This window comes from Coregonus lavaretus (genome assembly GCF_964263955.1).
Source record: "Coregonus lavaretus genome assembly, contig: HAP1_SCAFFOLD_1515, whole genome shotgun sequence".
Classification (NCBI taxonomy): Eukaryota; Metazoa; Chordata; class Actinopteri; order Salmoniformes; family Salmonidae; genus Coregonus; species Coregonus lavaretus.
In genome coordinates, this window is record NW_028158062.1 from 9,817 (window position 1) to 36,743 (window position 26,927).

Here is a 26,927-nt window from a genome sequence, read left to right on the forward strand (position 1 = left end):
CTAGAGATGAACGTACTTTGGTGTGAAAAGTGCAAATCAATTCCAGAACAACAGCAAAGGACCTTGTGAAAATGCTGGAGGAAACAGGTACAAAAGTATCTATATCCACAGTAAAACGAGTCCTATATCGACATAACCTGAAAGGCCGCTCAGCAAGGAAGAAACCACTGCTCCAAAACCGCCATAAAAAAGACAGACTACGGTTTGCAACTGCACATGGGGACAAAGATCGTACTTTTTGGAGAAATGTCCTCTGGTCTGATTAAACAAAAATAGAACTGTTTGGCCATAATGACCATCGTTATGTTTGGAGGAAAAAGGGGGACGCTTGCAAGCCGAAGAACACCATCCCAATCGTGAAGCACTGGGGTGGCAGCATCATGCTGTGGGGGTGCTTTGCTGCAGGAGGGTCTGGTGCACTTCACAAAATAGATGGCATCATGAGGAAGGAAAATTATGTGGATATATTGAAGCAACATCTCAAGACATCAGTCAGGAAGTTAAAGCTTGGTCACAAATGGGTCTTCCAAATGGACAATGACCCCAAGCATACTTCCAAAGTTGTGGCAAAATGGCTTAAGGACAACAAAGTCAAGGTATTGGAGTGGCCATCACAAAGCCCCGACCTCAATCCTATAGAACATTTGTTGGCAGAACTGAAAAAGCATGTGCGAGCAAGGAGGCCTACAAACCTGACTCAGTTACACCAGCTCTGTCAGGAGGAATGGGCCAAAATTCACCCAATTTATTGTGGGAAGCTTGTGGAAGGCTACCCGAAACGTTTGACCCAAGTTAAACAATTTAAAGGCAATGCTACCAAATACTAATTGAGTGTATGTAAACTTCAGACCCACTGGGAATGTGATGAAATAAATAAAAGCTGAAATAAATAATTATCTCTACTATTATTCTGACATTTCACATTCTTAAAATAAAGTGGTGATCCTAACTGACCTAAGACAGGGAATTTTTATTAGAATTAAATGTCAGGAATAGTGAAAAACAGAGTTTAAATTTATTTGGCTAAGGTGTATGTAAACTTCCGACTTCAACTGTAATTATATATATTCATATTCAGGACTCTGACTTTCATACCTTTTACTTTTTGGATGATGTACGTTTTGTATTGTTTTGTTATTATTACTGCGCTGTTGGGGCTAGAAACACAAGCATTTCATCTGCGATAACATCTGCAAATCAGTGTATGTGACCAATAAACTTTGATTTGATTTTGAGATCACAGCCATTATCAACGGCGATCCTGGAGCAGTTTGGGTTAAGTGCCTTGCTCACGGGCACATCGACCGAATCTTCACCTTGTCGGCTCGGGGATTCGAACTAGTGACCTTTCCCTTATTAGCCCAATGCTCTAACTGCTAGGCTGAATGCTTATTACCATCTGGATCCTAATTGGCCTGCTAAAAATGAATAGTTGGTCACCCATGTTGAGGACGGTCAGGGCTATACAGGGTTATATTATTTATAGCGTATAGAAGAGGGAAGTTAAGCATTTGGGGATAATCCTGCTTCCTGCATGAAAATAGTGCACAATCAATGGACATTACCGTAGTTGCAGCAGAGCCCTTTGTCCAGCAGATGTCGCTAAAGTCCTGTAGGTACCAGAACCATACATGTTCCTTTAACTTTAGTGTTTTCTTTCCAGGATCAGTTCACTCTCCACAACACCCAACATTAACCCTTGGTGGGAAAAATGCCAAACTGATCACAGATCAGCGTCTGTCTCGGACTGGAGGCAGCTTCCTTTATGCAACAGATGGGCGGAGTCACAACTGTAAAGTAAGCGGGAACCAATCATAAACTCCGGAGGCGTGGTCCTCAGAACTCGAGATGCGTGACGTTTGCACTGACCTGAGATTGTAGTATCGTTGTTAGTATGTTGGCGTGAGGACTCAGTAGCGGAGGAACCAACGTGCTGATTATGTCTAGATAAACCAACGCAACTCTCTGGCACTCTGTCTGATAATGGCATGCGATGGTTCGATTGACGATTTTCCGGACAAAGTGTTGTTGAACCGATCACCGTCTCCATGCAGAAGTAGCAACAGCGCGAGCAACAGAAGTACGGTTTTCCTCGGGTTCTTTATTTTGTCGATGTCACTGCACGTTATCACGCTGCTGTGCTACCTGGATCTCCGGTCCGAAGTGAAGCGGGAGATTTCTCAGCGAAGAGGAGGGGACGCGAAGTTGACCCTCGGTGGAACCGATGTGACTGACCCGGTGTTCCCCTCCGGTCCCCGAGTGATGGACCCCGGCGCTCGGGCAGAGGGTCACGAGGTAAACAAACCATCAGAGCAACCATGCATGCAGGCTTTCTCTCCCCAAACATGGAATACATCACAACTTCTTCTATTTACAGTACACACGGTCATAAGCCAGTTTTGTTTCCATTTTAGCATTTGAATCCCATAGATAGATTAGCTCTTGATCAGACCCGTCATACCACAGTCTGTAGTCTACAGTTCTTACATCTTAGGCTGCAAATGTAAGTTATTTTGCGTTGAAACATTGTTTGGTTAAGTATGCAACTATGCATGCTTCACTTGTGTTGTGTAATAATCTGTGAGCCAGGTCACAGGGGTGTTTGAATGAGCTGTAAATCATTGACTGACTGGCATTGATCAGGGGAGATCAGATATTTTCTCCTAACTCTCTGGCATTGATCAGGGGAGATCAGATATGTTCTCCTAACTCTCTGGCTTTGATCAGGGGAGATCAGATATGTTCTCCTAACTCTCTGGCTTTGATCAGGGAGATCAGATATGTTCTCCTAACTCTCTGGCTTTGATCAGGGGAGATCAGATATGTTCTCCTAACTCTCTGGCTTTGATCAGGGAGATCAGATATGTTCTCCTAACTCTCTGGCTTTGATCAGGGAGATCAGATATGTTCTCCTAACTCTCTGGCTTTGATCAGGGGAGATCAGATATGTTCTCCTAACTCTCTGGCTTTGATCAGGGGAGATCAGATATGTTCTCCTAACTCTCTGGCTTTGATCAGGGAGATCAGATATGTTCTCCTAACTCTCTGGCTTTGATCAGGGAGATCAGATATGTTCTCCTAACTCTCTGGCTTTGATCAGGGGAGATCAGATATGTTCTCCTAACTCTCTGGCTTTGATCAGGGGAGATCAGATATGTTCTCCTAACTCTCTGGCTTTGATCAGGGGAGATCAGATATGTTCTCCTAACTCTCTGGCTTTGATCAGGGGAGATCAGATATGTTCTCCTAACTCTCTGGCTTTGATCAGGGGAGATCAGATATGTTCTCCTAACTCTCTGGCTTTGATCAGGGAGATCAGATATGTTCTCCTAACTCTCTGGCATTGATCAGGGGAGATCAGATATGTTCTCCTAACTCTCTGGCATTGATCAGGGGAGATCAGATATGTTCTCCTAACTCTCTGGCATTGATCAGGGGAGATCAGATATGTTCTCCTAACTCTCTGGCTTTGATCAGGGAGATCAGATATGTTCTCCTAACTCTCTGGCTTTGATCAGGGAGATCAGATATGTTCTCCTAACTCTCTGGCTTTGATCAGGGGAGATCAGATATGTTCTCCTAACTCTCTGGCATTGATCAGGGGAGATCAGATATGTTCTCCTAACTCTCTGGCATTGATCAGGGGAGATCAGATATGTTCTCCTAACTCTCTGGCTTTGATCAGGGGAGATCAGATATGTTCTCCTAACTCTCTGGCTTTGATCAGGGGAGATCAGATATTTTCTCCTAACTCTCTGGCTTTGAGGAGCCTACCTGAAAGATGATCTCTAACAGAAAGTTAATCTTGAGAGGAACAGGTGTTCATGACTCACAGAGAGGGGAGGAGAGGTAGAACAGAGGAGAGGGGGAACAGAGGAGAGGAGGGGGGAACAGAGGAGAGGAGGGGGGAACAGAGGAGAGGAGGGGGGAACAGAGGAAAAGAGAGGGGGAACAGAGGAGAGGAGAGGAGAGGGGGAACAGAGGGGAGGAGGGGGGAACAGAGGAGAGGAGAGGGGGAACAGAGGAGAGGAGAGGGGGAACAGAGGAGAGGAGAGGGGGAACAGAGGGGAGGAGGGGGGAACAGAGGAGAGGAGAGGGGGAACAGAGGAGAGGAGAGGGGGAACAGAGGAGAGGAGAGGGGGAACAGAGGAGAGGAGAGGGGGAACAGAGGAGAGGAGGGGGGAACAGAGGAGAGGAGAGGGGGAACAGAGGAGAGGAGAGGGGGAACAGAGGAGAGGAGAGGAGAGGGGGAACAGAGGAGAGGAGGGGGGAACAGAGGAGAGGAGAGGAGAGGGGGAACAGAGGGGAGGAGGGGGGAACAGAGGAGAGGAGAGGGGGAACAGAGGAGAGGAGGGGGGAACAGAGGAGAGGAGGGGGGAACAGAGGAGAGGAGGGGGGAACAGAGGAGAGGAGAGGGGGAACAGAGGAGAGGAGGGGGAACAGAGGAGAGGAGGGGGGAACAGAGGAGAGGAGTGGGGGAACAGAGGAGAGGAGAGGGGGAACAGAGGAGAGGAGAGGGGGAACAGAGGAGAGGAGGGGGGAACAGAGGAGAGGAGAGGAGGGGGAACAGAGGAGAGGAGAGGAGGGGGAACAGAGGAGAGGAGAGGAGGGGGAACAGAGGAGAGGAGAGGAGGGGGAACAGAGGAGAGGAGAGGGGGAACAGAGGAGAGGAGAGGGGGAACAGAGGAGAGGAGAGGGGGAACAGAGGAGAGGAGGGGGGAACAGAGGAGAGGAGAGGGGGAACAGAGGAGAGGAGAGGAGAGGAGAGGGGGAACAGAGGAGAGGAGAGGGGAGGAGAGGGGAGGGGGAGGAGAGGAGAGGAGAGGGGGAGGAGAGGAGAGGGGGAGGAGAGGGGGAGGAGAGGAGAGGAGAGGGGGAGGGGAGGAGAGGAGAGGGGGAGGAGAGGGGGAGGAGAGGGGGAGGAGAGGAGAGGAGAGGGGGAGGGGAGGAGAGGAGAGGGGGAGGAGAGGGGGAGGGGAGGAGAGGAGAGGAGAGGAGGAACAGAGGAGAGGAGAGGAGAGGAGAGGAGAGGAGAGGAGAGGGGGAACAGAGGAGAGGAGAGGAGAGGGGGAACAGAGGAGAGGAGGGGGGAACAGAGGAGAGGAGAGGGGGAACAGAGGAGAGGAGAGGAGAGGGGGAACAGAGGAGAGGAGAGGAGAGGGGGAGGAGAGGGGGAGGAGAGGGGGAACAGAGGAGAGGAGGGGGGAACAGAGGAGAGGAGAGGGGGAAGAGAGGAGAGGAGAGGGGGAACAGAGGAGAGGAGAGGGGAGGAGAGGAGAGGAGAGGAGAGGGGGAGGAGAGGAGAGGAGAGGGGGAGGAGAGGAGAGGAGAGGGAGAGGAGAGGAGAGGAGGAACAGAGGAGAGGAGAGGAGGAACAGAGGAGAGGAGAGGGGGAACATGAGGCAGCAGTTGAATGGAAACATGATGTGGTTGATCACATGACCAGCAGGTGCAGAGCCTCAGGGCTGAATGTATAGGCCTGCATTTATTGTCACAACTGATTGGTGGTCAATTAGTTCTGATGATGCTCACCATTCCATGATATAGTATGATGGAATGCTCAGGCTGAGTCAGAGACCTTGCTTGATTGCAGGGTGTAGTTAGTTAGGTGTCACCCCCGGAATCCTACTGAACAACAGTTCACCATTTCAGAACTCTGAAGAGACCCTTCAGAATGGCCTTCTTTACCATGTACCTTGTTTTAGTGTAGTGTTTCTCCCCAAGGGACCCTCAGTGGTTAAATGGGTTAACATTCACTCCTGCCAGTCACACCAGATCTAGGATCTGTCCATACAATCTGATCTAGGATCTGTCCATACAATCAGATCTAGGATCTGTCCATATAATCTGATCTAGGATCTGTCCATACAATCTGATCTAGGATCTGTCCATACAATCTGATAAAGGATCTGTCCATACAATCTGATCTAGGATCTGTCCATACAATCTGATCTATGATGTGATTGTCCCCGAGTGGCGCAGTGGTCTAAGGCACTGCAGTGCTAGCTGTGCCACTAGAGATCCTGGTTCGAATCCAGGCTCTGTCGTAACCGGCCGCGACCGGGAGACCCATGGGCGGCGCACAATTGGCCCAGCGTCGTCCAGGGTAGGGGAGGAAATGGCCGGCAGGGGTGTAGCTCAGTTGGTAGAGCATGGCATTTGCAACGCCAGGGTTGTGGGTTTGATTCCCACGGGGGGCCAGTATAAAAAAATTATGTATGCACTCACTAACTGTAAGTCGCTCTGGATAAGAGCGTCTGCTAAATGACTAAAATGTAAAATGTAAATGTAATGTCCATACAATCAGATCTAGGATCTGTCCATACAATCTGATCTAGGATCTGTCCATACAATCTGATCTAGGATCTGTCCATACAATCTGATCTAGGATCTGATCCATACAATCTGATCTAGGATCTGATCCATACAATCTGATCTAGGATCTGATCCATACAATCTGATCTAGGATCTGATCCATACAATCTGATCTAGGATCTGATCCATACAATCTGATCTAGGATCTGATCCATACAATCTGATCTAGGATCTGATCCATACAATCTGATCTAGGATCTGATCCATACAATCAGATCTAGGATCTGTCCATACAATCTGATAAAGGATCTGTCCATATAATCTGATCTAGGATCTGTCCATACAATCTGATTCATTATGAGCTTAAAGTCTAAACTGATCCTAGAGCAGCACTCTGTGGATCCAGGCCCTGATCTGATCTGATCTGATCTGATCTGATCTGTGTTCATTCTGTTCCTACAGAGGGTGATGGAATGCTGTGATCAGTCAGTTCTGTTCTTACAGAGGGTGATGGAATGCTGTGATCAGTCAGTTCTGTTCCTACAGAGGGTGATGGAATGCTGTGATCAGTCAGTCAGTTCTGTTCTTACAGAGGGTGATGGAATGCTGTGATCAGTCAGTCAGTTCTGTTCCTACAGAGGGTGATGGAATGCTGTGATCAGTCAGTCAGTTCTGTTCCTACAGAGGGTGATGGAATGCTGTGATCAGTCAGTTCTGTTCCTACAGAGGGTGATGGAATGCTGTGATCAGTCAGTTCTGTTCTTACAGAGGGTGATGGAATGCTGTGATCAGTCAGTCAGTTCTGTTCTTACAGAGGGTGATGGAATGCTGTGATCAGTCAGTCAGTTCTGTTCCTACAGAGGGTGATGGAATGCTGTGATCAGTCAGTTCTGTTCTTACAGAGGGTGATGGAATGCTGTGATCAGTCAGTTCTGTTCTTACAGAGGGTGATGGAATGCTGTGATCAGTCAGTCAGTTCTGTTCCTACAGAGGGTGATGGAATGCTGTGATCAGTCAGTTCTGTTCTTACAGAGGGTGATGGAATGCTGTGATCAGTCAGTCAGTTCTGTTCCTACAGAGGGTGATGGAATGCTGTGATCAGTCAGTCAGTTCTGTTCCTACAGAGGGTGATGGAATGCTGTGATCAGTCAGTTCTGTTCTTACAGAGGGTGATGGAATGCTGTGATCAGTCAGTTCTGTTCTTACAGAGGGTGATGGAATGCTGTGATCAGTCAGTCAGTTCTGTTCCTACAGAGGGTGATGGAATGCTGTGATCAGTCAGTTCTGTTCTTACAGAGGGTGATGGAATGCTGTGATCAGTCAGTCAGTTCTGTTCCTACAGAGGGTGATGGAATGCTGTGATCAGTCAGTCAGTTCTGTTCCTACAGAGGGTGATGGAATGCTGTGATCAGTCAGTCAGTTCTGTTCTTACAGAGGGTGATGGAATGCTGTGATCAGTCAGTTCTGTTCCTACAGAGGGTGATGGAATGCTGTGATCAGTCAGTCAGTTCTGTTCCTACAGAGGGTGATGGAATGCTGTGATCAGTCAGTTCTGTTCTTACAGAGGGTGATGGAATGCTGTAGTCAGTCAGTTCTGTTCCTACAGAGGGTGATGGAATGCTGTGATCAGTCAGTCAGTTCTGTTCTTACAGAGGGTGATGGAATGCTGTGATCAGTCAGTCAGTTCTGTTCTTACAGAGGGTGATGGAATGCTGTGATCAGTCAGTCAGTTCTGTTCTTACAGAGGGTGATGGAATGCTGTGATCAGTCAGTTCTGTTCCTACAGAGGGTGATGGAATGCTGTGATCAGTCAGTCAGTTCTGTTCTTACAGAGGGTGATGGAATGCTGTGATCAGTCAGTCAGTTCTGTTCTTACAGAGGGTGATGGAATGCTGTGATCAGTCAGTTCTGTTCCTACAGAGGGTGATGGAATGCTGTGATCAGTCAGTTCTGTTCCTACAGAGGGTGATGGAATGCTGTGATCAGTCAGTTCTGTTCCTACAGAGGGTGATGGAATGCTGTGATCAGTCAGTCAGTTCTGTTCCTACAGAGGGTGATGGAATGCTGTGATCAGTCAGTTCTGTTCCTACAGAGGGTGATGGAATGCTGTGATCAGTCAGTCAGTTCTGTTCCTACAGAGGGTGATGGAATGCTGTGATCAGTCAGTTCTGTTCTTACAGAGGGTGATGGAATGCTGTGATCAGTCAGTCAGTTCTGTTCCTACAGAGGGTGATGGAATGCTGTGATCAGTCAGTCAGTTCTGTTCTTACAGAGGGTGATGGAATGCTGTGATCAGTCAGTCAGTTCTGTTCCTACAGAGGGTGATGGAATGCTGTGATCAATCAGTCAGTTCTGTTCCTACAGAGGGTGATGGAATGCTGTGATCAGTCAGTTCTGTTCCTACAGAGGGTGATGGAATGCTGTGATCAGTCAGTCAGTTCTGTTCCTACAGAGGGTGATGGAATGCTGTGATCAGTCCGTTCTGTTCTTACAGAGGGTGATGGAATGCTGTGATCAGTCAGTCAGTTCTGTTCCTACAGAGGGTGATGGAATGCTGTGATCAGTCAGGTCTGTTCCTACAGAGGGTGATGGAATGCTGTGATCAGTCAGTCAGTTCTGTTCCTACAGAGGGTGATGGAATGCTGTGATCAGTCAGTTCTGTTCTTACAGAGGGTGATGGAATGCTGTGATCAGTCAGTCAGTTCTGTTCTTACAGAGGGTGATGGAATGCTGTGATCAGTCAGTTCTGTTCTTACAGAGGGTGATGGAATGCTGTGATCAGTCAGTCAGTTCTGTTCTTACAGAGGGTGATGGAATGCTGTGATCAGTCAGTTCTGTTCCTACAGAGGGTGATGGAATGCTGTGATCAGTCAGTTCTGTTCCTACAGAGGGTGATGGAATGCTGTGATCAGTCAGTCAGTTCTGTTCCTACAGAGGGTGATGGAATGCTGTGATCAGTCAGTCAGTTCTGTTCCTACAGAGGGTGATGGAATGCTGTGATCAGTCAGTTCTGTTCCTACAGAGGGTGATGGAATGCTGTGATCAGTCAGTCAGTTCTGTTCCTACAGAGGGTGATGGAATGCTGTGATCAGTCAGTTCTGTTCTTACAGAGGGTGATGGAATGCTGTGATCAGTCAGTCAGTTCTGTTCCTACAGAGGGTGATGGAATGCTGTGATCAGTCAGTCAGTTCTGTTCCTACAGAGGGTGATGGAATGCTGTGATCAGTCAGTCAGTTCTGTTCTTACAGAGGGTGATGGAATGCTGTGATCAGTCAGTCAGTTCTGTTCCTACAGAGGGTGATGGAATGCTGTGATCAGTCAGTTCTGTTCTTACAGAGGGTGATGGAATGCTGTGATCAGTCAGTCAGTTCTGTTCCTACAGAGGGTGATGGAATGCTGTGATCAGTCAGTCAGTTCTGTTCCTACAGAGGGTGATGGAATGCTGTGATCAGTCAGTCAGTTCTGTTCTTACAGAGGGTGATGGAATGCTGTGATCAGTCAGTCAGTTCTGTTCCTACAGAGGGTGATGGAATGCTGTGATCAGTCAGTTCTGTTCTTACAGAGGGTGATGGAATGCTGTGATCAGTCAGTCAGTTCTGTTCTTACAGAGGGTGCAGTTCTGTTCCTACAGAGGGTGATGGAATGCTGTGATCAGTCAGTCAGTTCTGTTCTTACAGAGGGTGATGGAATGCTGTGATCAGTCAGTCAGTTCTGTTCTTACAGAGGGTGATGGAATGCTGTGATCAGTCAGTCAGTTCTGTTCTTACAGAGGGTGATGGAATGCTGTGATCAGTCAGTCAGTTCTGTTCTTACAGAGGGTGATGGAATGCTGTGATCAGTCAGTTCTGTTCTTACAGAGGGTGATGGAATGCTGTGATCAGTCAGTCAGTTCTGTTCTTACAGAGGGTGATGGAATGCTGTGATCAGTCAGTTCTGTTCTTACAGAGGGTGATGGAATGCTGTGATCAGTCAGTCAGTTCTGTTCTTACAGAGGGTGATGGAATGCTGTGATCAGTCAGTCAGTTCTGTTCCTACAGAGGGTGATGGAATGCTGTGATCAGTCAGTCAGTTCTGTTCTTACAGAGGGTGATGGAATGCTGTGATCAGTCAGTTCTGTTCCTACAGAGGGTGATGGAATGCTGTGATCAGTCAGTCAGTTCTGTTCTTACAGAGGGTGATGGAATGCTGTGATCAGTCAGTTCTGTTCCTACAGAGGGTGATGGAATGCTGTGATCAGTCAGTCAGTTCTGTTCTTACAGAGGGTGATGGAATGCTGTGATCAGTCAGTCAGTTCTGTATTCCTCACTCATCTTTTTTCGTTAAACTTTTTCACCCCGGACGTTTATCCCGAGACAGAAGAGTCATTTTCCTGTGCGTTTTAGCTGCCAACTTTACGTTATTTTCCGTTTTTCCATCGCAACTTTTTTTCCCTTATTCAACTTTTTCACTCCGGACGCTTTATCTGGACATGGCTCATCAACATCTTCAACAGCCGAAGCTAAGTAGTAACATTAACATGATGTCTTTTAATTGCAGTCGCTGTACTCATAATATACAGGAGAATTCTCGCCTTACGGCGAGAATAGCTGTGCTACAAGCCCAGCTTCAGACGCAATCGTTAGGCAAGAGTATTATCAGTGTAGGAAAGGAAGAAACAGCGTCTGTGCCACCAGTAAGTACAGACAGTAACGTTAGTATAACTCCCCCCGCACAGTCCCTGCAGCCGGACAACTTTCTCATGGCTTCTGGAGGGAAATACTGTTGGAATGCTCAACCGGTGTCGCTCATTCAGCCGACAGAAACCTTCAACCGGTTTTCCCCATTATGTAGCGAGTCGGAGTCTGAGTCTGAGTCTTCTCTAGTCTCTACTCCTCCCGTTACGGGGTCTGAGACGCCGAAGGCTCCCACCATTAGCTCTGACAAATTGAAAACCCTAGTCATTGGCGACTCCATTACCCGCAGTATTAGACTTAAAACGAATCACCCAGCGATCATACACTGTTTACCAGGGGGCAGGGCTACCGACGTTAAGGCTAATCTAAAGATGGTGCTGGCTAAAGCTAAAACTGGTGAGTGTAGAGAGTATAGAGATATTGTTATCCACGTCGGCACCAACGATGTTAGGATGAAACAGTCAGAGGTCACCAAGTGCAACATAGCTTCAGCGTGTAAATCAGCTAGAAAGATGTGTCGGCATCGAGTAATTGTCTCTGGCCCCCTCCCAGTTAGGGGAAGTGACGAGCTCTACAGCAGAGTCTCAGCACTTAATCGCTGGTTGAAAACTGTTTTCTGCCCCTCCCAAAAGATAACATTTGTGGATAATTGGCCCTCTTTCTGGGACTCACCCACAAACAGGATCAAGCCTGACCTGCTGAGGAGTGACGGACTCCATCCTAGCTGGAGGGGTGCTCTCCTCTTATCTACCAACATAGATAGGGCTCTAACTCCTTTAGCCCCACAGTGAAATAGGGTGCAGGCCAGGCAGCAGGCTGTTAGCCAACCTGCCAGCTTAGTGGAGTCTGCCAATAGCATAGTCAGTGTAGTCAGCTCAGCCATACCCATTGAGACTGTGTCTGTGCCTCGACCTAGGTTGGGCAAAACTAAACATGGTGGTGTCCACCCTAGCAATCTTATTAGGATAAAGACCTCCTCCATTCCTGCCATTATTGAAAGAGATCGTGATACCTCACATCTCAAAATAGGGTTACTTAATGTTAGATCCCTCACTTCAAAGGCAGTCATAGTCAATGAACTAATCACTGATCATAATCTTGATGTGATTGGCCTGACTGAAACATGGCTTAAGCCTGATGAATTTGCTGTGTTAAATGAGGCCTCACCTCCTGGTTACACTAGTGACCATATTCCCCGTGCATCCCGCAAAGGCGGAGGTGTTGCTAACATTTACGATAGCAAATTTCAATTTACAAAAAAAAAAATGACGTTTTCATCTTTCGAGCTTCTAGTCATGAAATCTATGCAGCCTACTCAATCACTTTTTATAGCTACTGTTTACAGGCCTCCTGGGCCATATACAGCGTTCCTCTCTGAGTTTCCTGAATTCCTATCAGACCTTGTAGTCATAGCAGATCATATTCTAATTTTTGGTGATTTTAATATTCACATGGAGAAGTCCACAGACCCACTCCAAAAGTCCTTCGGAGCCATTATCGACTCAGTGGGTTTTGTCCAACATGTCTCTGGACCTACTCACTGCCACAGTCATACTCTGGACCTAGTTTTGTCCCATGGAATAAATGTTGTAGATCTTAATGTTTTTCCACAAAATCCTGGACTATCGGACCACCATTTTATTACGTTTGCAATCGCAACAAATAATCTGCTCAGACCCCAACCAAGGAGCATCAAAAGTCGTGCTATAAATTCTCAGACAACACAAAAATTCATTGATGCCCTTCCAGACCCCTTCTGCCTACCCAAGGACGTCAGAGGACAAAAATCAGTTAACCACTTAACTGAGGAACTAAATTTAACCTTGCACAATACCCTAGATGCAGTTGCACCCCTAAAAACGAAAAACATTTGTCATAAGAAACTAGCTCCCTGGTATACAGAAAATACCCGAGCTTTGAAGCAAGCTTCCAGGAAATTGGAACGGAAATGGCGCCACACCAAACTGGAAGTCTTCCGACTAGCTTGGAAAGACAGTACCGTGCAGTACCGAAGAGCCCTCACTGCTGCTCGATCATCCTACTTTTCCAAATTAATCGAGGAAAATAAGAACAATCCAAAATTTCTTTTTGATACTGTTGCAAAGCTAACTAAAAAGCAGCATTCCCCAAGAGAGGATGGTTTTCACTTCAGCAGTGATAAATTCATGAACTTCTTTGAGGAAAAGATCATGACCATTAGAAAGCAAATTACGGACTCCTCTTTGAATCTGCGTATTCCTCCAGGGCTTAGCTGTCCTGGATCTGCACAGCTCTGCGAGGGCCTGGGATCGGGAGAGACACTTAAGTGTTTTAGTACTATATCTCTTGACACAATGATGAAAATAATCATGGCCTCTAAACCTTCAAGCTGCATACTGGATCCTATTCCTACTAAACTGCTGAAGGAGCTGCTTCCTGTGCTTGGCCCTCCTATGTTGAACATAATAAACAGCTCTCTATCCACCGGATGTGTACCAAACTCACTAAAAGTGGCAGTGATAAAGCCTCTCTTGAAAAAGCCAAACCTTGACCCGGAAAATATAAAAAACTATCGGCCAATATCGAATCTTCCATTCCTCTCAAAAATTTTAGAAAAAGCTGTTGCGCAGCAACTCACTGCCTTTCTGAAGACAAACAATGTATACGAAATGCTTCAGTCTGGTTTTAGACCCCATCATAGCACTGAGACTGCACTTGTGAAGGTGGTAAATGACCTTTTAATGGCGTCAGACCGAGGCTCTGCATCTGTCCTCGTGCTACTAGACCTTAGTGCTGCCTTTGACACCATCGATCACCACATTCTTTTGGAGAGACTGGAAACCCAAATTGGTCTACACGGACAAGTTCTGGCCTGGTTTAGATCCTACCTGTCGGAAAGATATCAGTTTGTCTCTGTGAATGGTCTGTCCTCCGACAAATCAACTGTACATTTCGGTGTTCCTCAAGGTTCCGTTTTAGGACCACTATTGTTTTCACTATATATTTTACCTCTTGGGGATGTTATTCGAAAACATAATGTTAACTTTCACTGCTATGCGGATGACACACAGCTGTACATTTCAATGAAGCATGGTGAAGCCCCAAAATTGCCCTCGCTAGAAGCCTGTGTTTCAGACATAAGGAAGTGGATGGCTGAAAACTTTTTACTTTTAAACTCGGACAAAACAGAGATGCTTGTTCTAGGTCCCAAGAAACAAAGAGATCTTCTGTTAAATCTGACAATTCATCTTGATGGTTGTAAAGTCGTCTCAAATAAAACTGTGAAGGACCTAGGCGTTACTCTTGACCCTGATCTCTCTTTTGACGAACATATCAAGACTGTTTCAAGGACAGCTTTTTTCCATCTACGTAACATTGCAAAAATCAGAAATTTTCTGTCCAAAAATGATGCAGAAAAATTAATCCATGCATTTGTTACTTCTAGATTAGACTACTGCAATGCTCTATTTTCCGGCTACCCGGATAAAGCACTAAATAAACTTCAGTTAGTGCTAAATACGGCTGCTAGAATCCTGACTAGAACCAAGAAATTTGATCATATTACTCCAGTGCTAGCTTCCCTACACTGGCTTCCTGTTAAGGCAAGGGCTGATTTCAAGGTTTTACTGTTAACCTATAAAGCGTTACATGGGCTTGCTCCTACCTATCTTTCCGAGTTGGTCCTGCCGTACATACCAATACGTACGCTACGGTCACAAGACGCAGGCCTCCTAATTGTCCCTAGAATTTCTAAGCAAACAGCGGGAGGCAGGGCTTTCTCCTATAGATCTCCATTTTTATGGAACAGTCTGCCTACCCATGTGAGAGACGCAGACTCGGTCTCAACCTTTAAGTCTTTACTGAAGACTTATCTCTTCAGTAGGTCATATGATTGAGTGTAGTCTGGCCCAGGAGTGTGAAGGTGAACGGAAAGGCTGGAGCAACGAACAGCCCTTGCTGTCTCTGCCAGGCCGGTTCCCCTCTCCACTGGGGTTCTCTGCCTCTAACCCTGTTGCAGGGGCTGAGTCACTGGCCTGCTGGTGCTCTTTCATGCCGTCCCTGGGAGGGGTGCGTCACTTGAGTGGGTTGAGTTACTGACGTGATCTTCCTGTCTGGGTTGGCGCCCCCCCCCCCCCCTTGGTTTGTGCTGTGGTGGAGACCTCTGTGGGCTATACTCGGCCTTGTCTCAGGATTGTAAGTTGGTGGTTGGGGATATCCCTCTAGTGGTGCGGGGGCTGTGCTTTGGCGGAGTGGGTGGGGTTATATCCTTCCTGTTTGGCCCTGTCCGGGGGTTTCTTCGGATGGGGCCACAGTGTCTCCGGACCGCTCCTGTCTCAGCCTCCAGTATTTATGCTGCAGTAGTTTATGTGTCGGGGGGCTGGGGTTAGTTGGTTATACCTGGAGTACTTCTCCTGTCTTATCCAGTGTCCTGTGTGAATTTAAGTATGCTCTCTCTAATTCTCTCGTTCTCTCTTTCTCTCTGAGAACCTGAGCCCTAGGACCATACGTCAGGACTACCGGGCATGATGACACCCTGCTGCCCCCAGTCCGCCTGGCCTTGCTGCTATTCCAGTTTCAACTGTTCTGCCTGCGGCTACGAAACCCCTACCTGTCCCAGACCTGCTGTTTTCAACTCTAAATGATCGGCTATGAAAAGCCAACTGAGAGACCTGAGCCCTAGGACCATACGTCGGGACTACCGGCCGTGGTGACTCCTTGCTATCCCCAGTCCGCCTGGCCTTGCTGCTATTCCAGTTTAAACTGTTCTGCCTGCGGTTATGGAACCCCTACCTGTCCCAGACCTGCTGTTTTAAACTCTAATGATCGGCTATGAAAAGCCAACTGAGATTTATTCCTGATTATTATTTGACCATGCTTGTCACTTATGAACATTTTTGAACATCTTGGCATGGTTCTGTTATAATCTCCACCCGGCACAGCCAGAAGAGGACTGGCCACCCCTCATAGCCTGGTTCCTCTCTAGGTTTCTTCCTAGGTTTTGCCTTTCTAGGGAGTTTTTCCTAGCCACCGTGCTTCTACACCTGCATTACTAGCTGTTTGGGGTTTTAGGCTGGGTTTCTGTACAGCACTTCGAGATATTAGCTGATGTAAGAAGGGCTATATAAAATAAAATTGATTGATTGATTGAAATTGATTGATGGAATGCTGTGATCAGTCAGTTCTGTTCTTACAGAGGGTGATGGAATGCTGTGATCAGTCAGTCAGTTCTGTTCCTACAGAGGGTGATGGAATGCTGTGATCAGTCAGTCAGTTCTGTTCCTACAGAGGGTGATGGAATGCTGTGATCAGTCAGTCAGTTCTGTTCTTAGAGAGGGTGATGGAATGCTGTGATCAGTCAGTCAGTTCTGTTCCTACAGAGGGTGATGGAATGCTGTGATCAGTCAGTCAGTTCTGTTCCTACAGAGGGTGATGGAATGCTGTGATCAGTCAGTTCTGTTCCTACAGAGGGTGATGGAATGCTGTGATCAGTCAGTCAGTTCTGTTCTTACAGAGGGTGATGGAATGCTGTGATCAGTCAGTTCTGTTCCTACAGAGGGTGATGGAATGCTGTGATCAGTCAGTCAGTTCTGTTCTTACAGAGGGTGATGGAATGCTGTGATCAGTCAGTTCTGTTCCTACAGAGGGTGATGGAATGCTGTGATCAGTCAGTCAGTTCTGTTCTTACAGAGGGTGATGGAATGCTGTGATCAGTCAGTTCTGTTCTTACAGAGGGTGATGGAATGCTGTGATCAGTCAGTCAGTTCTGTTCTTACAGAGGGTGATGGAATGCTGTGATCAGTCAGTTCTGTTCTTACAGAGGGTGATGGAATGCTGTGATCAGTCAGTCAGTTCTGTTCTTACAGAGGGTGATGGAATGCTGTGATCAGTCAGTTCTGTTCTTACAGAGGGTGATGGAATGCTGTGATCAGTCAGTCAGTTCTGTTCTTACAGAGGGTGATGGAATGCTGTGATCAGTCAGTCAGTCAGTTCTGTTCTTACAGAGGGTGATGGAATGCTGTGATCAGTCAGTTCTGTTCTTACAGAGGGTGATGGAATGCTGTGATCAGTCAGTCAGTTCTTACAGAGGGTGATGGAATGCTGTGATCAGTCAGTTCTGTTCTTACAGAGGGTGATGGAATGCTGTGATCAGTCAGTCAGTTCTGTTCTTACAGAGGGTGATGGAATGCTGTGATCAGTCAGTTCTGTTCTTACAGAGGGTGATGGAATGCTGTGATCAGTCAGTCAGAGACCGTGGCTGTACAGTCATGGTCCAAAGTTTTGAGAATGACACAAATACTAATCTTCACAAAGTCTGCTGCCTCAGTTTTGATGATGGCAATTTGCATATACTCCAGAAAGTCATGAAGAGTGATCAGAAGAATTGCAATTAATTGCAAAGTCCCTCTTTGCCATGAAAATGAACTTAATCCCCAAAAAAACATTTCCACTGCATTTCAGCCCTGCCACAAAAGGACCAGCTGACATCATGTCAGTGATTCTCTCGTTAACACAGGTGAGAGTGTTGACGAGGACAAGGCTGGAGATCACTCTGTCATGCTGATTGAGTTAGAATAACAGACTGGAAGCTTTAAAAAGAGGGTGGTGCTTGAAATCATTGTTCTTCCGCTGTTAACCATGGTTACCTGCAAGGAAACACGTGCCGTCATCATTGCTTTGCACAAAAAGGGCTTCACAGGCAAGGATATTGCTGCTAGTAAGATTGCACCTAAATCAACCATTTATCGGATCATCAAGAACTTCAAGGAGAGAGGTTCAATTGTTGTGAAGAAGGCGTCAGGGCGCCCAAGAAAGTCCAGCAAGCGCTAGGACAGTCTCCTAAAGTTGATTCAACTGTGGGATCAGGGCACCACCAGTGCAGAGCTTGCTCAGGAATGGCAGCAGGCAGGTGTGAGTGCATCTGCACGCACAGTGAGGCGAATACTTTTGGAGGATGGCCTGGTGTCAAGAAGGGCAGCAAAGAAGCCACTTCTCTCCAGGAAAAACATCAGGGACAGACTGATATTCTGCAAAAGGTACAGGGATTGGACTGCTGAGGACTGGGGTAAAGTCATTTTCTCTGATGAATCCCGTTTCCGATTGTTTGGGGCATCCGGAAAACACCTTGTCCGGAGAAGACAAGGTGAGCGCTACCATCAGTCCTGTGTCATGCCAACAGTAAAGCATCCTGAGACCATTCATGTGTAGTCCCGTGTAGCTCAGTTGGTAGAGCATGGCGCTTGCAACGCCAGGGTTGTGTGTTCGTTTCCCACGGGGGGGGGGGGCAGTATGAAAATGTATGCACTCACTAACTGTAAGTCGCTCTGGATAAGAGCGTCTGCTAAATGACTAAAAATTTTAAAAAATGTGTGGGGTTGCTTCTCAGCCAAGGGAGTGGGCTCGCTCACAATTTTGCCTAAGAACACAGCCATGAATAAAGAATGGTACCAACACATCCTCCGAGAGCATCTTCTCCCAACCATCCAAGAACAGTTTGGTGACGAACAATGCCTTTTCCAGCATGATGGAGCATCTTGCCATAAGGCAAAAGTGATAACTAAGTGGCTCGGGGAACAAAACATCGACATTTTGGGTCCATGGCCAGGAAACTCCCCAGACCTTAATCCCATTGAGAACTTGTGGTCGATCCTCAAGAGGCGGGTGGACAAACAAAACCCCACAAATTTTGACAAACTCCAAGCATTGATTATGCAAGAATGGGCTGCCATCAGTCAGGATGTGGCCCAGAAGTTAATTGACAGCATGCCAGGGCGAATTGCAGAGGTAATTGTCAATAAAAGCCTTTGCCACTAATGGAATGCTTGTAATTATACTTCAGTATACCATAGTAACATCTGACAAAAATATCTAAACAATATCTCATAACACTGAAGCAGCGAACTTTGTGAAGACCAATACTTGTGTCATTCTCAAAACTTTTGACCAAGACTGTATGTTGTTAATCACCTCATCTGTATTTGCAAACACGATCATCATTCATGTTCTTCCACCTGTTTAGAGAGTAGTAGACTTACTGTATGGAAATAGAACTAAGAACGTTTTAGGGCAAATGTCTTTAGTTCTGTGGCGTCTGTCGTCTACTGATTTGTTCCTGGCAACCGCAGTTTACAGGGTTTTTCGTGCTCTGAACCGACAGTATTTCAATACCTTCAACCCTCTTCACCTTCACTGTGTCCCAAATAGCACCCTATTGCCTATATAATGCACTAAGTTTGACCAGGGCCCATAGTTCTCTGGTCAAACCGTAGTGCACCATGTAGGAAATAGGGTGCTGTTTGGGACACTGCCCTTGTATTAGTATTTCCCCCCCCCTGAGGGCCCTGAGTGGAACAGGCCTTTTATGTCACCCAGCTGGTGATGCTCTCTCTGTGAGGACCGTGAGGTGGAGGCGTTGATGAGACACACACAGCACTGCAGCTGTACATATTCACTAGGCTGTTCCTCCAGATGTCTGCATTAAACAAGGCTGATTACCGAGGCCACAGTTTACATAGTGGTAGAAACAGCAGCATGTGGTGTATGGATGGAGCGCAGCATACCACCACAGCCACACAGCAGTACTTGTTAGCTTTCAGACACTTGCTCCAGCTTTGAAGATTTAATGGCTAACTAATTAGCCTTAATGCTCAAAATGAAAGGTTGTCCCTCTGGTTGGCGCTTGACATACATTCCAACACGTTGGTATTCAGTCATGGTTTACAATAATGCTGCATGCCTTAGTAGTTAGGTGATTTACTGTAACATGTCTTACTAACTGTAGGGCCAGCTGGGTAGCATGTCTTAGTTAATGTAGGGCCAGCTGGGTAGCATGTCTTAGTTAATGTTAGGGCCAGCTGGGTAGCATGTCTTAGTTAATGTAGGGCCAGCCAGGTAGCATGTCTTAGTTAATGTAGGGCTAGCCGGTTAGCATGTCATAGTTAATGTTAGGGCCAGCTGGGTAGCATGTCTTAGTTAATGTTAGGGCTAGCTGGGTAGCATGTCTTAGTTAATGTAGGGCCAGCTGGGTAGCATGTCTTAGTTAATGTAGGGCCAGCTGGGTAGCATGTCTTAGTTAATGTTAGGGCCAGCTGGGTAGCATGTCTTAGTTAATGTTAGGGCCAGCTGGGTAGCATGTCTTAGTTAATGTTAGGGCTAGCCAGGTAGCATGTCTTAGTTAATGTTAGGGCCAGCTGGGTAGCATGTCTTAGTTCATGTTAGGGCCAGCTGGGTAGCATGTCTTACTAAATGTAGGGCCAGCTGAGTAGCATGTCTTAGTTAATATAGGGCCAGCTGGGTAGCATGTCTTAGTTAATGTTAGGGCCAGCTGGGTAGCATGTCTTACTAAATGTAGGGCCAGCTGGGTAGCATGTCTTAGTTAATATAGGGCCAGCTGGGTAGCATGTCTTAGTTAATGTAGGGCCAGCTGGGTAGCATGTCTTAGTTAATGTAGGGCCAGCTGGGTAGCATGTCTTACTTAATGTAGGGCCAGCTGGGTAGCATGTCTTAGTTAATGTTAGGGCTAGCTGGTTAGCATGTCTTAGTTAATGTTAGGGCTAGCCAGGTAGCATGTCTTAGTTAATGTAGGGCCAGCTGGGTAGCATGTCTTAGTTAATGTTAGGGCCAGCTGGGTAGCATGTCTTAGTTAATGTTAGGGCCAGCTGGGTAGCATGTCTTAGTTAATGTTAGGGCTAGCCAGGTAGCATGTCTTAGTTAATGTTAGGGCCAGCTGGGTAGCATGTCTTACTAAATGTAGGGCCAGCTGAGTAGCATGTCTTAGTTAATATAGGGCCAGCTGGGTAGCATGTCTTAGTTAATGTTAGGGCCAGCTGGGTAGCATGTCTTAGTTAATGTTAGGGCCAGCTGGGTAGCATGTCTTAGTTAATGTAGGGCCAGCTGGGTAGCATGTCTTAGTTAATGTAGGGCCAGCTGGGTAGCATGTCTTAGTTAATGTAGGGCCAGCTGGGTAGCATGTCTTACTTAATGTAGGGCCAGCTGGGTAGCATGTCTTAGTTAATGTTAGGGCTAGCCGGTTAGCATGTCTTAGTTAATGTTAGGGCTAGCCAGGTAGCATGTCTTAGTTAATGTTAGGGCTAGCCGGTTAGCATGTCATAGTTAATGTTAGGGCCAGCTGGGTAGCATGTCTTAGTTAATGTTAGGGCCAGCTGGGTAGCATGTCTTAGTTAATGTGCCACTAGAGATCCTGGTTTGAATCCAGGCTCTGTCGTAGCAGGCCGCAACCAGGAGACCCATGGGGCGGCGCACAATTGGCCCAGCGTCGTCCAGGGTAGGGGAGGGAATGGCCGGCAGGGATGTAGCTCAGTTGGTAGAGCATGACATTTGCAACGCCAGGGTTGTGGGTTCGATTCCCACGGGGGGCCAGTATGAAAAAAATAAAAAATAATGCATGCACTCACTAACTGTAAGTTGCTCTGGATAAGAGTGTCTGCTAAATGACTAAAATGTAAAATGTAAATGTTAATTTTAGGGAGAGCCGGGTAGCATGTCTTAGTTAATGTAGGGCCAGCTGGGTAGCATGTCTTAGTTAATGTAGGGCCAGCTGGGTAGCATGTCTTAGTTAATGTAGGGCCAGCTGGGTAGCATGTCTTAGTTAATGTAGGACCAGCTGGGTAACATGTCTTAGTTAATGTTAGGGCCAGCTGGGTAGCATGTCTTAGTTAATGTAGGGCCAGCTGGGTAGCATGTCTTAGTTAATATAGGGCCAGCTGGGTAGCATGTCTTAGTTAATGTTAGGGCCAGCTGGGTAGCATGTCTTACTAAATGTAGGGCCAGCTGGGTAGCATGTCTTAGTTAATATAGGGCCAGCTGGGTAGCATGTCTTACTTAATGTAGGGCCAGCTGGGTAGCATGTCTTAGTTAATGTTAGGGCTAGCCGGTTAGCATGTCTTAGTTAATGTTAGGGCTAGCCAGGTAGCATGTCTTAGTTAATGTTAGGGCTAGCCGGGTAGCATGTCTTAGTTAATGTTAGGGCTAGCCGGTTAGCATGTCATAGTTAATGTTAGGGCCAGCTGGGTAGCATGTCTTAGTTAATGTTAGGGCCAGCTGGGTAGCATGTCTTAGTTAATGTGCCACTAGAGATCCTGGTTTGAATCCAGGCTCTGTCGTAGCCGGCCGCAACCAGGAGACCCATGGGGCGGCGCACAATTGGCCCAGCGTCGTCCAGGGTAGGGGAGGGAATGGCCGGCAGGGATGTAGCTCAGTTGGTAGAGCATGACATTTGCAACGCCAGGGTTGTGGGTTCGATTCCCACGGGGGGCCAGTATGAAAAAAATAAAAAATAATGCATGCACTCACTAACTGTAAGTTGCTCTGGATAAGAGTGTCTGCTAAATGACTAAAATGTAAATGTTAATTTTAGGGAGAGCCGGGTAGCATGTCTTAGTTAATGTAGGACCAGCTGAGTAGCATGTCTTAGTTAATGTAGGGCCAGCTGGGTAGCATGTCTTAGTTAATGTTAGGGCCAGCTGGGTAGCATGTCTTAGTTAATGTAGGGCCAGCTGGGTAGCATGTCTTAGTTAATGTTAGGGCCAGCTGGGTAGCATGTCTTAGTTAATGTAGGGCCAGCTGGGTAGCATGTCTTAGTTAATGTAGGGCCAGCTGGGTAGCATGTCTTAGTTAATGTAGGGCCAGCTGGGTAGCATGTCTTAGTTAATGTAGGACCAGCTGAGTAGCATGTCTTAGTTAATGTAGGGCCAGCTGGGTAGCATGTCTTAGTTAATGTAGGGCCAGCTGGGTAGCATGTCTTAGTTAATGTAGGACCAGCTGAGTAGCATGTCTTAGTTAATGTAGGGCCAGCTGGGTAGCATGTCTTAGTTAATGTTAGGGCCAGCTGGGTAGCATGTCTTAGTTAATGTAGGGCCAGCTGGGTAGCATGTCTTAGTTAATGTAGGACCAGCTGGGTAACATGTCTTAGTTAATGTTAGGGCCAGCTGGGTAGCATGTCTTAGTTAATGTAGGGCCAGCTGGGTAGCATGTCTTAGTTAATATAGGGCCAGCTGGGTAGCATGTCTTAGTTAATGTTAGGGCCAGCTGGGTAGCATGTCTTACTAAATGTAGGGCCAGCTGGGTAGCATGTCTTAGTTAATATAGGGCCAGCTGGGTAGCATGTCTTAGTTAATGTTAGGGCCAGCTGGGTAGCATGTCTTACTAAATGTAGGGCCAGCTGGGTAGCATGTCTTAGTTAATGTAGGGCCAGCTGGGTAGCATGTCTTAGTTAATGTTAGGGCCAGCTGGGTAGCATGTCTTAGTTAATGTAGGGCCAGCTGGGTAGCATGTCTTAGTTAATGTAGGGCCAGCTGGGTAGCATGTCTTAGTTAATGTAGGGCCAGCTGGGTAGCATGTCTTAGTTAATGTAGGACCAGCTGAGTAGCATGTCTTAGTTAATGTAGGGCCAGCTGGGTAGCATGTCTTAGTTAATGTAGGGCCAGCTGGGTAGCATGTCTTAGTTAATGTAGGACCAGCTGAGTAGCATGTCTTAGTTAATGTAGGGCCAGCTGGGTAGCATGTCTTAGTTAATGTTAGGGCCAGCTGGGTAGCATGTCTTAGTTAATGTAGGGCCAGCTGGGTAGCATTTCTTAGTTAATGTAGGGCCAGCTGGGTAGCATGTCTTAGTTAATGTTAAGGCCAGCTGGGTAGCATGTCTTAGTTAATGTTAGGGCCAGCTGGGTAGCATGTCTTAGTTAATGTTAGGGCCAGCTGGGTAGCATGTCTTAGTTAATGTAGGGCCAGCTGGGTAGCATGTCTTAGTTAATGTAGGGCCAGCTGGGTAGCATGTCTTAGTTAATGTAGGGCCAGCTGGGTAGCATGTCTTAGTTAATGTTAGGGCCAGCTGGGTAGCATGTCTTAGTTAATGTTAGGGCCAGCTGGGTAGCATGTCTTAGTTAATGTTAGGGCCAGCTGGGTAGCATGTCTTAGTTAATGTTAGGGCCAGCTGGGTAGCATGTCTTAGTTAATGTTAGGGCCAGCTGGGTAGCATGTCTTAGTTAATGTTAGGGCCAGCTGGGTAGCATGTCTTAGTTAATGTTAGGGCCAGCTGGGTAGCATGTCTTAGTTAATGTTAGGGCCAGCTGGGTAGCATGTCTTAGTTAATGTAGGGCCAGCTGGGTAGCATGTCTTAGTTAATGTAGGGCCAGCTGGGTAGCATGTCTTAGTTAATGTAGGGCCAGCTGGGTAGCATGTCTTAGTTAATGTTAGGGCCAGCTGGGTAGCAGGCTGTTCTGAGGGCAAAAGGGGGTGCAACTCAATATTATGAAGGTGTTCCTAATGTTTTATACACTCAATGTATGGACGCTATAGTCTTGTTTTAATCTGAGAATTTTACCAAGGTAGGCACAGAAAATGGCTAAATCCAGTATGTGGTTGAAGTTGCGAATTCTAATTGACATTGGTGTCATGTTGGCTTAGATATGGGAGATGTTAATTTAACATTAAGCTTCAACCAATACAATACTAATTTGTCACTCACTCTCACTCAATGGTAAATGCCAAAGGTATTAAAAAAGGTAGCACATCATTGGTTCTTAATGGACAGAAAGTGAGAGCGATAAATTATAGATTTCTATATGGACTACAGGAAACGGAGGGCCGACCACGCCCCCATTCACATCGACAGGGCTGTAGTGGAGCGGGTAGAGAGCTCCAAGTTCCTCGGTGTTCACATCACTAAGGATCTATCATGGTCCAAATACACCAACACAGTCGTGAAGAGGTCACGACAACGCCTCTTTCCCCTCAGGAGGCTGAAAAGATTTGGCATGGGCCCTCAGATCCTCAAAAAGTTATACAGCTGCACCATCGAGAGCATCTTGATTGGCTGCATCACCATTTGGAATGGCAACTGCTCGGCATCCGACCGCAAGGCGCTACAGAGGGTAGTGCGTATGGCCCAGTACAGCACAGGGGCCGAGCTTCCTGCCATCCAGGACCTCTATACCAGGCGGTGTCAGAGGAAGGCCCAACAAATGGTTAAAGACTCCAGCCACCCAAGCCACAGACTGTTCTCTCTGCTACCGCATGGCAAGCGGTACCAGTGCACCAAGTCTGGAATCAACAGGACCCTGAACAGCTTCTACCCACAAGCCATAAGACTGATAAACAAGACGGCTAAATGGCTAATCAAATGGCTACCCGGACCACCTGCATTGACCCTTTTTTGCACTAACTCCCTTGCACTGACTCTACACACACACTGGACTCTACACACACACTGGACTCTACACACACACTGGACTCTACCACACACTGGACTCTACCCACACACTGGACTCTACCCACACACTGGACTCTACCCCCACACTGGACTCTACCCACACACTGGACTCTACCCACACACTGGACTCTACCACACACTGGACTCTACCCACACACTGGACTCTACTCACACACTGGACTCTACCCACACACACTGGACTCTACCCACACACACTGGACTCTACCCACACACTGGACTCTACCCACACACTGGACTCTACCCACACACTGGACTCTACCCCCACACTGGACTCTACCCACACACTGGACTCTACCCCCACACTGGACTCTACCCACACACTGGACTCTACCCACACACTGGACCCTACCCACACACTGGACTCTACCCCACACTGGACTCTACCCACACACTGGACTCTACCCACACACTGGACTCTACCCACACACTGGACTCTACCCACACACTGGACTCTACCACACACTGGACTCTACCACACACTGGACTCTACCCACACACTGGACTCTACCACACACTGGACTCTACCCACACACTGGACTCTACCCACACACTGGACTCTACCACACACTGGACTCTACCCACACACTGGACTCTACCACACACTGGACTCTACCCACACACTGGACTCTACCCACACACTGGACTCTACCCACACACTGGACTCTACCACACACTGGACTCTACCCACACACACTGGACTCTACCCACACACACTGGACTCTACCCACACACTGGACTCTACCCACACACTGGACTCTACCCACACACTGGACTCTACCCACACACTGGACTCTACCCACACACTGGACTCTACCCCACACACTGGACTCTACCCACACACTGGACTCTACCACACACTGGACTCTACCCACACACTGGACTCTACCACACACTGGACTCTACCCACACACTGGACTCTACCCACACACTGGACTCTACCACACACTGGACTCTACCCACACACTGGACACTACCCACACACTGGACTCTACCACACACTGGACTCTACCCACACACTGGACTCTACCACACACTGGACTCCACCCACACACTGGACTCTACCCACACACTGGACTCAACCCACACACTGGACTCTACCCACACACTGGACTCTACCACACACTGGACTCTACCACACACTGGACTCTACCCACACACTGGACTCTACCCACACACTGGACTCTACCACACACTGGACTCTACCCACACACTGGACTCTACCACACACTGGACTCTACCCACACACTGGACTCTACCCTCACACTGGACTCTACCCACACACTGGACACTACCCACACACTGGGCTCTACCCTCACACTGGACTCTACCCACACACTGGATTCTACCCACACACTGGACTCTACCCACACACTCACTGGACTCCACCCACACACTGGACTCCACCCACACACTGGACTCTACCCCCACACTGGACTCTACCACACACTGGACTCTACCCACACACTGGACTCTACCCACACACTGGACTCTACCCACACACTGGACTCTACCCACACACTGGACTCTACCCACACACTGGACTCTACCCACACACTGGACTCTACCCACACACTGGACTCTACCACACACTGGACTCTACCCACACACTGGACTCTACCACACACTGGACTCTACCCACACACTGGACTCTACCCACACACTGGACTCTACCCTCACACTGGACTCTACCCACACACTGGACTCTACCCACACAC

General features: G+C 47.5%; 1 protein-coding gene across 4 annotated transcripts in view; it reads left to right on the forward strand.

The window, feature by feature from the left end:
* The first annotated feature begins 1,864 nt into the window (after positions 1-1,864).
* The window catches only part of LOC311124456 (ectodysplasin-A-like), a 53,185-nt gene continuing 28,122 nt past the window's right edge, over positions 1,865-26,927 (forward strand). For all 4 annotated transcript variants that reach the window (XM_084198602.1, XM_084198604.1, XM_084198603.1 and 1 more), the window contains exon 1: positions 1,865-2,295. In XM_084198602.1, coding sequence (XP_084054728.1) covers positions 1,984-2,295 — 312 coding nt within the window. In that variant the 5' untranslated portion in view covers positions 1,865-1,983. The remainder of the gene's footprint in view (positions 2,296-26,927) is intronic.